This window comes from Diadema antillarum, unplaced genomic scaffold, assembly GCF_040938485.1.
Source record: "Diadema antillarum isolate AM-2024a unplaced genomic scaffold, OU_Dant_1.0 seq00001916_RagTag, whole genome shotgun sequence".
Lineage (NCBI taxonomy): Eukaryota > Metazoa > Echinodermata > Echinoidea > Diadematoida > Diadematidae > Diadema > Diadema antillarum.
This window is the reverse complement of record NW_027272579.1, coordinates 118,756-131,543: the sequence shown is the minus strand read 5'-3', so window position 1 is coordinate 131,543 and position 12,788 is coordinate 118,756. Positions and strand designations below refer to the sequence as shown.

The following is a 12,788-nucleotide window of genomic DNA, read 5'->3' as shown; positions in this document are numbered from 1 at the left end:
CTTTCTTTTCAGAGGTTTTCTTTTTTCTGTGGGTATAAAACACTGTTAATTGAAAACCCCAGGTTTTGTTGTTTTGTTGTTGTTTTTTAATTTGGTTTTAGCAAGTGCATTAAGCATACTATATCATCTCCCCTCATTTACCTTGGATATGTCACATCTTAGCTATAACTGAAAGGCACAATAAACATCTGTCTTCCAGTGCTTCAGTCAAATTCATATTTGATTAAATCCTTTTTCTTCCAAAATCTCCCTTCCTTCTCTCCTTCTTATCCTGGGTAGTGAGCCAGCACTTTCATTGATTATATCTATGTTTACAGCAAAGAGATGATATTATGTCTTTTGCATAGTTTTGAATTTACCAAGAATTAGTCAACTGAATATCACTCAAAGCTAGATAACTGCTGACAAACTTCTTTTGAAAGAGACATAAATGTGGAAAAATAGAACCATGCCACATGGCATCTTTCATTTTTCCTTGTCTCTGATATTTCTTCAAAAGAAACTCTCTTCTCAATAACAATTCCCATTAACCTTTTCACCAGCTAAACATTTTAGGAAAACAAAAACATTGTCTGAGAAAGAACAAAGGCACAAATATTTGCAATGCGGAACAAACTAGGTCCATCAATCTGCTTTACAACTAATGCAATGATGAGTATTTCACTAGAAGTTGTTGTTGCTAGGGTTTAATTGTTTGTTTGGGTCTTTTTCTTTCTTTCTTTTTTTGGTGGTGGTTCAAAAGGTTTGTTCTAGAATTGTTAGACTCCTTTGGGGGAATAAACTTGAACTTGTCCTAAGGTGAGAAGGGGGTCACAAGTTCAGGGGAATGGAGACCTTGAAAAGAAGGAAACATTTCAGCACCTGCCTCCAAGATTGGTAACTTGCATGGTGGTGAGGGCACAATGGAGAAGAGAACAATCAGCAAAAATGGAAATGGATACCACAAAAATCATTCAGGATAATTGAGATACCCAAAGCCCTGCAGCAGAATGAACTGTAGGATGACATTCACCGCACTGTATGGGCACACACAGAGAGTCACAAAACCAAAAAGATTATACCAACTTGATGATACATTTAGTGGTTCTAGTTTGTTTTATTTTTCAATGGATGAGAGAAGTGTCGGCAGACATGGGATCCAAGTTGAAGATTGTGGAATTTGGCTCTCAATCTGTCTAAAATCTGTTGCATTTTGCTAAAATTTGACATTTTGACAGATAAAGTCTTCCAACACCAACACATACAATTGAGTGACCTGTCATCAATTTACCAAGACATCACAGTCAAGAAAACTACAAGTTCATGTGCCCTTGCATAAAAAGGGCATTTGAAATTAATATTTGTTCAAAAATCTAAAGCTTGATATTTTGCTGTAAGACCTTTTTTTAATTTGTGGAAATCCATAAATGTTTCAAAATTCAAGCATGTCTTTTTTTAAAAAGATGACTGCTTTGATGTTTTTAGTCCCCTGTGCACTTGATTGAATTTAAACTTGTTGCACATAGTCTCAAAAACATGTTCGACCAGCTTTTGGGGAAATAGAGGGGGCCAAATTCATATTACAGAAATAAGATATTGGGGTCGTGAGAATTTATCAAATCCACAGAGGAATGTTGCTAACCTTATATGAAAAGTAAGCATGCTCTTACAGACCATTTGTCTCTAACCAAGCAAAGTTATATGACCTCATGATCTTGTGGCGAGAGCTCAGCCACATTTCCTGATCCTCACAGAAAATTGGGTGGTTTCCACTTCAAAGGAAAGGAAATGGGTACTATCCTTAGCTTAAAATGACTCTATGATAATTGTGGCACACAATCACATGCCAGTTGCAATGGCTTCTGTAAAATCTTCTCTGTGGAAGGATGGAATATCTAAAGGCCAGAAATGTGCAGAGTGGTTTACCAAAGACTTGCAGTGAACAGTGATGTTTAAGCACTCTGATTCCAAACAAAAATATAGCACATAAAGAGCAACATAATTTTTTGTTGATGTTAATGGCTCAAATCAGAATCAACAGATTTGAAATGTGTTTTTGCATCCATACCTGAATTTACTGTTTCACTAAAGGGGCCGTGGCCTCACACAAACTTTACAGTGATATGGTGAGAAAAAGACTAACCACCAGGTAATAATGAAGGACATTATCTTATACCTCCTAAGTAAACAGGTGCCAGTGCTGGTCAACTATTGTAGGTATTTCAATGAAGCAAAGATTTTAAAAAAAAAATAGGCCTACATCATGTTCATATCCATTCCCCATTCAAGAAGTTTATATACACTCATAACACATACTTCTAACACACATTTGTATGTTAAAGAGCACGAAGCAACAGGAACGTTCTGGAGTTTCTTTCATTTAGGCTATACCATCACTTCTCCAGATGATTGCAACTTCTAGGGATGCAAATGAATGCATCAATACACCAATACCACATTGTATGTTTATGAGTTCATGTTAATCAAGTATTGTGTCATTCTTCAGTATCAGTACAAGTATATCTATCTGTCACTGATGAATACCCACAATATACTTGAATGCAAAGTGTACTTGTATATTGCATGCGAAGAACAATCACCAACTTTTTAATTTTGAGTATGGGTATAAGCTTGCATATTAGTTCATTTAGACCATTTCCATTCAAAGCCTTGGTCAGTGAAGAGGCATTTTCTTCAAAGAGGGGAAAATGATACAAGCACTTTGAGAGAGAGAAAAAAAAACCCACACATTCAAACACCATTCTTGCATGTGTATAAAAGAGTAAACGGACATGTTATTCTTCTGCTTAGCCTACATAGACGCCAGAAGATTTTGTCTTTATAACGTAAGAATGCACAATTGCAAATACTCTCACAAACACATGCATACAACCATGTATGAGGCTGGATGCATTTAGGCATACCAACATGCACAAATGACAAGGATCAAGGCCTGGTAGATCAGACTGTCACCAAACATAGGGCAACACACGAAAATAACAGTGAAGGAAACTACAAGAAAATAAGTACACTCTCAGGTGAGATACTCATGTTGGCCCTTGAGGCCCAAACTTTGATGGATGGAAATTTAAATGTCACATAGTAAAACATTCATTCTCTCATCAATCATTCTGGTTGTTCCTCCTCTTTACCCAACAAGGACATAGGAGCACATGTGAGCTCTGTGGTCTACCAAATACTTTGAAGATTGTATGCATTGTCATAAAACTGTGATGAACACACCTGACCCAAAGATTTAGTTCCACAAGACATACAAGAACCAAAGTCCAACAAGACAGAAGAAGGATATTTGATAACACATTCTTCAAACAAACTTTCCTAGTGAAACAATGTTGTTATGCAGGTAGAGTTTGTTTTCCCCCTTTTTTTCCTTTCTCAATGGTAAGGTCTGTGCCATAGCTCTTTTTGTGTTTTTGTTGAATATTTTATATTTTACCATTTCAAGGACCAACAGTATCTACAATGTTCTGAATGCAAACTGATTTTACTAGCCCCATATCTTTTGGAACAATTTGTACAAATCTACACATGTAGTTTTACCACATGAACCTACCCAAGCTATTGCTACAGCAAAATGATGTAAAGTCTCAATCAATGGCGCATACAATGTCATTCTGTGCATGGTATTGAGGGCCGCACGCAGCCTCGCAGCCTATCACTGCATGAGCATGTGGATGGCAAAACAATGTATTGCACATGAATAGATACGTTGTTTTGCGCTAAGTTCATGACTGATGAATGTTGAGAAGGGGCAAGTGTATCACCACTTACATTGTTTTGCCAAAATAATTTCTAACATTTCTTACTCGGATGTTGTCTCATCCATATTTCAATGACCAGACACGTTCTGATTTCAAGATTTGTTTTGGGGTTAGATTACACTAAACAAATTGAAATATGTGACTAAGTCAATTTTCCTAAATTTTTGACATATGTTGTTGTGCCACCTCATGGCCAACCAAAAAATACATATTGACACTGAAAAGAAAAAACACCCAAACTCCACAGAGATACAATTGTCATGACCTTTGAGTCCTTCTCATGTAGACTTGACTGGAAAGGGCACGATACTTGACATTGGAGAATTTCAAATCTTCAGAAGAAATGCTGTTGTTTTGAAGTGATTTCAGTTTTACTGTATTTTGAGTGCACATTTCAGTCAACATTAGATTTTAGTGATTTGATGATCAGTATAAGTGTTTGAAATGTCTTGCACAATACACTTTATAGAAATAATGGAGGACAAGGAAAAATGATAACATGGCAAAATATACACCTAAGACATCATGCATATGTCATGAGCAGCTCACCACTAAAGACTCGAGTGTAATATGCTGGGCTAGCCTTTAGATTCAGCTTGCAATATATGGTGCAAATGTTTGTTGAGTTGTACATAAAGCCGTAATACCAGTTCAAATCTCATCCATTCCCATACAAGCAGTGTTGAACTATGGCACAATGGTAGTTGGTTCTAAAAATGACATATATACAGAGTAACATGGTCACTCCATTTTACAACGAGGCATTTCTGACTCACCTGTCCTATAGTTTGCAGACTGGAGATAGGTACCAAAGTTGGCCAGCTCTGGGCCCATGCGCCACTGGTCGGATCCGCAGTACTCCTGGATGTTGGAAAAGACCTGATGGTTGTGGACATACTGGCCTGTCAAGATGCTACTCCGAGAGGGGCAGCACATGGGGGTGGTCACAAAGGCATTAGTGAACTCCGCCCCTTGACTGCCAAGGTGGTAGCGAGTCTTATTCATGGCTGTCATTGAACCTAACAGCATACAGGGATCAAAGTAACAATAATATTACGCTTGAATATTTGACTTTTCACTGTCCCCCTTCATCAAGATTATAATACTTGAAAAATCATCTCTACGGAATTAGTCTATTTTTTTTTACATTTGAGCACATATAAACCCTCTATGCAGCAGCTGGTAGTATCATGATATTGCTCAGCAAGAAAAGAAACTGACAATCTGAAAGATATGTTCATAAACTAGCTAACACAATCAGCTCATTAAAAGAAAAAGAAATAAGCAGAATATACAAAGTTGTTGATTCTAATTCTTTGATTTACATCAGTTCTTTATGTGAAAGCCTTTTTTCTTGTTGGACATCAAAGTAATAAAACATTAGAGCAGGTTAGGGCAAAATAGATAATCTTGCATTACAGGGTGATCAGAATCACTACTCTCAACATACATCTTTAAACTATAGAATTTGTCATACTTCCTTATCATTTTCTTACCTAGAATAACATCTTGGTCATCAGTGAGGATAAGGATGATGTTGGGTTTCCTAGATCCACCGCTGGGCAGATAGCTTGACCTCTGATGACCTCTGGTCCTGGACTTGGCTTTGGTCTGTACCCTTTGCCTGCCCTCTATTGCCCAAGCCATTAGGCAGAGCAGGGTGGTCACCAGCAAGAGAAGTCTGTTTCTGTGCATCATCCCGACAGGCTTGCCTGGGGGAGTCTAGTCAGTAGTAGTTTATCGCTGCAAGATTTACCAAAGTTCACTGTACTCCGTGGACTTGCAGACTATACTGTTGACTGGTCCATGGATGACTGTTCTCCACTTTACTCTAGAATGACAGTACTCACTGCTGTGAGAAATTCACTTTTGAGTTGATTTGATCTTTGTAGAGTAATGCTTAAATCCAAATGGGGTTCAAGTGGGGCTGTCAAATGAAATGCAGCATCATTAATTTCTTGTGAGTTTTCATATGTTTATGCATGGACTGTCAACAACCCTGCAGCTTGCTGCTATATAGCAAGAAAAATTAATGATCTACTTAACTAAAGGACAGAGGTGTTTTAAATGGCAGCACAAAAATATTTAAGCCATTTTTGTGAATTGTCTCTTTTCTGTGAGCTGAAATACTGATAGTAACTAAGTGTCCGGTGATTAAGAAATCCCAAGAAAGCTATAAGAGTATAACAAACAGAATCCTCTTCACATTGGGGAATAAGAAATACACTGAATCAATTAAAAGTCTGTTTGATGATAGGTTCCATCTCAAATTCCTCTCAGTACTTCAAGGTCACACATTACACCAGACACACGATGATCCTTCCTTTCTTCTTTGCCTTGTCCTCAAGAGTTGAACTGATATGATGGACATCAAAATGAGTCGCTCAGTGTTGGTTTACCTAAGTGATGAAAAGAAATAAAAGCACATCAAATTAGGCTTTGACATAAGGTATTGCAGCCTTGGTATAAAACATTGTGATGGAACAGCTCCTGTAGGGTATTTCAGCAATGGTAGTCATTGTTTGACTTTCTGTTTGAAATTTAATGAACTGCTAATGATAGAGTGACAGAGTATTTTAAAGCTAATGGCCTCATTTTTTCCTATACCAGGGAAATTACTTTATGTAAAATAATAAAAGAAAGGATAAGAAAGGTCTATCAGGTAAAAAGTCCGGGCCTGTAGAATGATATGTTATAAGGGAACATCATTTCCTAGTCAAGTGTGGTAGCCCTCAGGCTCACAAGCATGGCATTTTATGGAATCTCATCTGAATTCACTACAAATAACAGCCATATCACACAGGGCAAATCCCACACTCCTGAGTCCTCATAAACACTTGACACAGTAGGCATCATGGTGAAGATTTTTTTTTTTTTTGACAAAGAAAGTCAAAGATTGGTTCCATTTCTGACTGATTCTCAGCGGTAGAAGGTTGTCAACATTTGGAGAGGCTAAAGAATGAGCAGTGAAGCTTTAAATATTGACCACAGTCATTAACAAATGTAATACATCTACAACGGGTAAAAACCACTACAATGTACAAGAAAAAATGCACAAAAATGTGTATTTCATTTGCATCTATCACTGTTTACACGGTGATGCACACACTAGTTTTCTGATGACTACCTGCATCTCTCTGTCATTTTGACTTATGTAAAATGAGTGGGGATTCTAATGCTGGGGATCTATTGAGCATAAAACATTTCTTTATCCTTTCCCCTCCAGTGAACAGTCGTAGAATCTTTGCATTGACCTTGCAGCTTTCTGAGCACATTAAAGGTTCAAAATGATATCATTACATGGACACTGATACCTATTTCACAAAGACCTTGTGGCTTGTGCTTGTTTTAAACACATAAACCCCTTGTTATATAAAAGCTCCAATGAGCACCAAACATCCCTTCTCTTTTGATTACAAATTCATGGAAAGAAATAAAATGAAGCTGGGGAACAATAGATACCCTGTTTGAGTAATTCCTCAACCATAAATGCACTGTATACTGTAATGAAGACTTTGACTGTGCTATTCATTTTTTTTTTTTGGCTTTCATGATTTATTTTTCAGCGTAACAGATGCTATGTGTAATTCCACAATGCACCTGTTTGCCATGGCCATCATTATGTCTTTGCATATTTTTTTTTTTATAAATGACTGCCAAATCTTACCATTACAGCAAATTCTTCTTCTAGTTTCTCCTATTTTTATCCATCTTGACATGACCTCAAAAACAAATGACTGATGGAACTGCTGATGGTAGAAAACACAGACAGGGGGCAAAAGATGCAGAGGAGTTGACATTGCACCTGTCAAAACCAATCAAAAAGTATCAGGACTGATTGTACTAAGAAGCAACATCTTGTGTCTACATCAAAATGTGTATGTATAAAGTGGTTAGGCCTAAAACTACAACCTTCTGTTCCCAAGAAAATGTGGAATCTACGACTCCTCATCCTTGTTGATATTGCTAGTTACTCTGCTGTTTCAAAAGTAATCTGAATCCTAATTCTTGCCTTTTCACCCTGCTCATCTTCCTCCTTCTTTTACTATTCCTACTCCCTTGCTGTCACTCTGTTTCTTCCTTAACCCGTTGAGGACTGGCTGATTTTGCTACAACATGCATTTCCCATAGACACCTGCCCGAGTATACTGTGGACTCGTCCTCAACAGGTTAAAACCTTGTCTGTCTACCTCTCTGTCTCTCCTCTCCTGCTCTTCTTCCTCATCATCCTATTTCTCTACATTTTCTTTTTGCCCTCACTCCTTCTCTTCAGAGACATATTCTTTTTCTTTTCCTCCTCCTACTCTCCTTGCTCTCATACCCTCTTCTCCTATTTCCCCCTCCTATACTCGGTCCTCCTTTCCCTCCTCTACCGATATTCCTCATTCCCCTGTGTGACTTCTAACTTGTTAAGGCCACCTGTAGCTCTACTTTCTTAAAGTCATGATATTTTTTTCTCTTGAAATAGAGTGAGATAATTCCAGTTAAGGAAAATCAAAGCCAAGGAAGTCAACTCATAAAAGAAGTTGCTCTAGCGTGGGTAACAGATTATTTACAAAATATTCTGTGCATATATAAATTTGAGTATCAGGCCAAAGTAACCCTCATTTTTTCCCTCATCTTTCAAATATTGACATGACCTCATTGGTTTGTAATCTGTGCAAGATGATTGTCTGTCAAACTAATAACCCCACAATGCTTAGCTCTTCTGAGCTTCTCTACTTGTTCTCATCTCATTGCATGCACACAAAAGGACGAAAGCTTTGTATAAAAGCAGTCAGGGAGGTACAAGAAAGATTTCTGAAATAGCTCAGTTTAAGGAGATATGCAAAGGGTCAGCAGCATCAATAACTGCATTTGTCATCATCCATCTTGCCACTGAAGCAGTTAAAGATGCTGGGGGCTTCTGAGGGCAGTCAAGGTATTTTGTGCATTTTCCTATGTCAGTATTCCAACAGTCTGACCTGAACTTGCCCAGTTTAACTGGAAAGCTTATCTGCACCTGAGCACGGATGTCAAACCACTGACAGGCACAGGTTCTTCAAATGGCTATTTGCTAGAACTCCCACAAGCTGTAAATTCACAGTCTATTTTCTCTTTATGCCTAAGTCTCTACCTTGCCAATTCATTTCTCCTCTGACAACTGACCAGAATCACAGCTTTACTGGTCCCAAGCTCAAAGTCAGCTCCTTGGAGATTGAAGTCATTTAACACAAAGAAATGACAGACATGTCTGGTCTCTTTTTTTTCCTGTGGAGGGTACTTTGTATGATTCAGTGCAGCCTACAAACAGATAAGCACAAAATTCTTTGATCAAATTCCATTCATCTTCCTATGAAAGAAGAAAAAAGGAGGTCCCAAAACAGTACTTCTTTTCCATGTGAGATAGATGACACACTAGTACTTCTTACCAAATCAAGAGAAGTTCTATTTTATGTATTTTGATGATGGTTTTTGTTTCTGTTTTTTGTTTGTGATTCCAAGCAGGTAAGGATTTCTTGACACATGATTATGCAGTGTCACATGACCTGAATCTAGTATGCCCATGTCACATGATCTGACTCTTAATTTAGTACTGCTGTATGTGGTAATAGTGTTTGATGACCACATGAACTTCACAGAGCTGAAATTCTTAACAGATTTTGTTGCTGTACTTTTGAGCATTTCATTCTTAACTCTCTAATGATGAAATTCTTTTCTAATTATGCTGTGCTTCTTGGCTGTTCTGCATTCTGTGAATAAATCTAATAAATATTGTGCCTTTCTTTAATAATACAAAAAGAAAGATGAACAGGAACAAACAAAATGTCATTCCTGAATAGCTGATGCTCAAATAAATCATTGTAAAAAGTTTATTCATAGCTGGATAAGGGATCATGAAAACTTCCAAAAGCTAGTGGTGCTTGTACCAAGAGCAGTAGCAGGAGTACCGTTACCTTGAAACATTCAATCCACATTCCAAATCCACAGCTTTTGTTTTTAGCATGTAAATACGACAATGCCTGCCTTTTAACAGTCCTGTCTTTCTGTCAATCCTGTTTCCAATACCTGACAACAGTCTTTTCACTTTGTTACTCACATACACTGACACCTTTGGTATAGTATACAGAAAAAAAAAACCAGGATGAAAGAAGGGGAAAATACCTTTGTAGTTGAGAAATAAATGGACTGTGAAATCCTTCAAGAGTTAATTTTGATTATTGGACAACATGTCACTCATGCAGCTGAGATACTATCAGGGCTGAGTGCATGAGAAGGCAGTTTTGTTCTCTCTTCATACCAGATCAGATTATTAGCCCTATTGCTGTTGCTCTCTTTCTGAGCATTCCTGAAGGCCATATGCTACAGCTTTGCACAACTGAAAGGATATCTTTGGTGTTTGTTTGGTTCAGCAAAGTTTAAAGTGTTTTGTTAGTCTCACTATTTGACGTATAAGTGATCACAAGTAGAAATATATCTATGTGAATTAATGAACAAATAATTAAAGAAAACATGATTAAAGAACATCCCATTCCTATCCCCAAAGAGCACATATAAAACAAACCTATGAATTTCTGGTAATAAGATTTTTTTTTTTTTTTTTAGTTACAGTTATTGCTCACAGCACATTCTGCTTCTTTGTACTTCCCTTGATTTATTCATAAGTCTACCATACACTTTACTTAACAAAGTCCTCCTGTTCTAGCACATAGATATAATCTTGTCAATTTGTATTGTCTCAGGAAATGATTTTTGGAGTAATGATCAAGATAAATCAATGAACCGAGAGAACAGGGCTTGCACTGTATGCAAGACAAACTGTCCCTTACGAAAAAGTCCTGTGGTACTCCTGTGGTAATTACCACAGGACGGTACCACAGGACAGTACCACAGGAAAGTACCACAGGACAGTACCACAGGAATTGTCCTGTGGTATTTTGGGACATACCACAGGACAGTACCACAGGAATTCCTGTGGTATTTTGGGACGTACCACAGGGCAGTACCACAGGAAAGTACCACAGGACCGGTACCACAGAACAGTACCACAGGACAGTACCACAGGAATTCCTGTGGTATTTTGGGACGTACCACAGGGCAGTACCACAGGAATTCCTGTGGTATTTTGGGACGTACCACAGGGCAGTACCACAGGACTAGTACCACAGAACAGTACCACAGAACAGTACCACAGGAACTGTCCTATGGTATTTTGGGACAGTACCACAGGTCGATCAATACCACACAGCATTACCACAGGGCAGTACCACACAGCATTTCCATGGTACCACAGGAGAGTACCACACAGGATAGATCGAAAAAAAAAAATCTTGGAGAATTTTAGCCACATATCAAGGAATATTCCTGATAGGTGAGTGATGGATTTCAGGACAAACATGGCTCTACTTAATAACCTGTCCTACTCCTAACATATAACCTCAAACGAGAGTCTAATGGCCAAGTGCCAATCTAGTCCTATAATAGATCTATATAGTCATATTCTATTCCTAGGTAGCCATCGACCGTATCATTACATATATATAAGGCCGTCTATCCGTAAAGCATTAAGGCATGGTTACTAACTCGATTATACTTTATTATCAAGATATGAAATTACACTTTCATAACAATATCTATGATATTGGGATTAACATAACATAATTTGACAATCTTTCATAAAGTTCAAAGTAAGTTCCATCATTAATACTTTGACTTTTTAAGTCATATATGTATTTTCTAAAATCTAGAGTGCTTTTTATGAATATTCATGAGCTATGTAAAAATTTGTACCACAGGAGTACCACAGGAGTACCACAGGAGTACCACAGAAGTCCTTATGAAATTTCTCATGCTTTACATCAGCACTTTCACTAAATAGGTAATACTGTAGGAGTATAGGACAGGATAAGTAATGGCAAATCAATTGTTATAATTAACAGCATAACTCATCTATCAATTAATTGAGGAATATTAATATGTGCTTTTTTGTTTGTATTTTTGTTATAAATTTCAGTTGATTCTGCCTTACAATTTTCCTGTGTGGTACTCCTGTGTGGTACTGCTGTTTGATATTCTCCTGATGTGATAGTCCTCTGGTATAAAATGTTAAGAAAAAAAAAAGAATATCCTGTAGCATTTTTCTGTGGTACTTTCGAATTTAATTTGCTGTGTGGTACTTCTGTGTGGAATAGCACCATATTATGATTTTCCTGTGGGATTTCGGACAGTTCCTGTGGTACTCTCCTGTGGTATACATCGAAAATTACCACAGGAATTCCTGTCGTACTGTCCTGTGGTACGTCCCAAAATTCCACAGGACAATTCGTGTGGTACTGTCCTGTGGTACGTCCCAAAATACCACAGGACAAGTCATGTGGTACTGTCCTGTGGTACTATCCTGTGGTACTTTCCTGTGGTACTGTCCTGTGGTACTGCCCTGTGGTACTGTCCTGTGGTACGTCCCAAAATACCACAGGACAAGTCGTGTGGTACTGTCCTGTGGTACTATCCTGTGGTACTGCCCTGTGGTACGTCCCAAAATACCACAGGACAAGTCGTGTGGTACTGTCCTGTGGTACTGTCCTGTGGTACTGCCCTGTGGTATTGTCCTGTGGTACTGTCCTGTGGTAATATCCTGTTGTACTGTACTGTGGTACTGTCCTGTGGTACGTCCCAAAATACCACAGGACAAGTCGTGAGGTACTGTCCTGTGGTAATATCCTGTGGTACTGTCCTGTGGTATGTCCCAAAATACCATAGGACAAGTCGTGTGGTACTGTCCTGTGGTACTTTCCTGTGGTACTGCCCTGTGTTACTGTCCTGTGGTAGGTCCCAAAATACCACAGGACAAGTCGTGTGGTACTGTCCTGTTATACTATCCTGTGGTACTGTCCTGTGGTACTGTCCTGTGGTACTGCCCTGTGGTACGTCCCAAAATACCGCAGGACAAGTCGTGTGGTACTGTCCTGTGGTACTATCCTGTGGTACTTCCCTGTGGCACTGTCCTGTGGTACTGCCCTGTGGTACGTCCCAAAATACCGCAGGACA

General features: G+C 38.3%; 1 protein-coding gene across 2 annotated transcripts in view; it reads right to left on the bottom strand.

Moving 5' to 3' along the window:
- Positions 1 to 12,788, bottom strand: part of LOC139713159 (extracellular sulfatase Sulf-1-like) — a 98,473-nt gene that overhangs the window by 70,597 nt on the left and 15,088 nt on the right. For both annotated transcript variants that reach the window (XR_011709624.1, XM_071624908.1), the window contains exons 2-3: positions 5,258 to 6,160; positions 4,538 to 4,780 (exon numbers count right to left, since the gene is read on the bottom strand). Coding sequence is in view for 1 of the 2 variants with exons in the window: in XM_071624908.1 (XP_071481009.1) it covers positions 4,538 to 4,780; positions 5,258 to 5,459 (445 nt within the window). In the remaining variant the exon portion in view is untranslated. The remainder of the gene's footprint in view (positions 1 to 4,537; positions 4,781 to 5,257; positions 6,161 to 12,788) is intronic.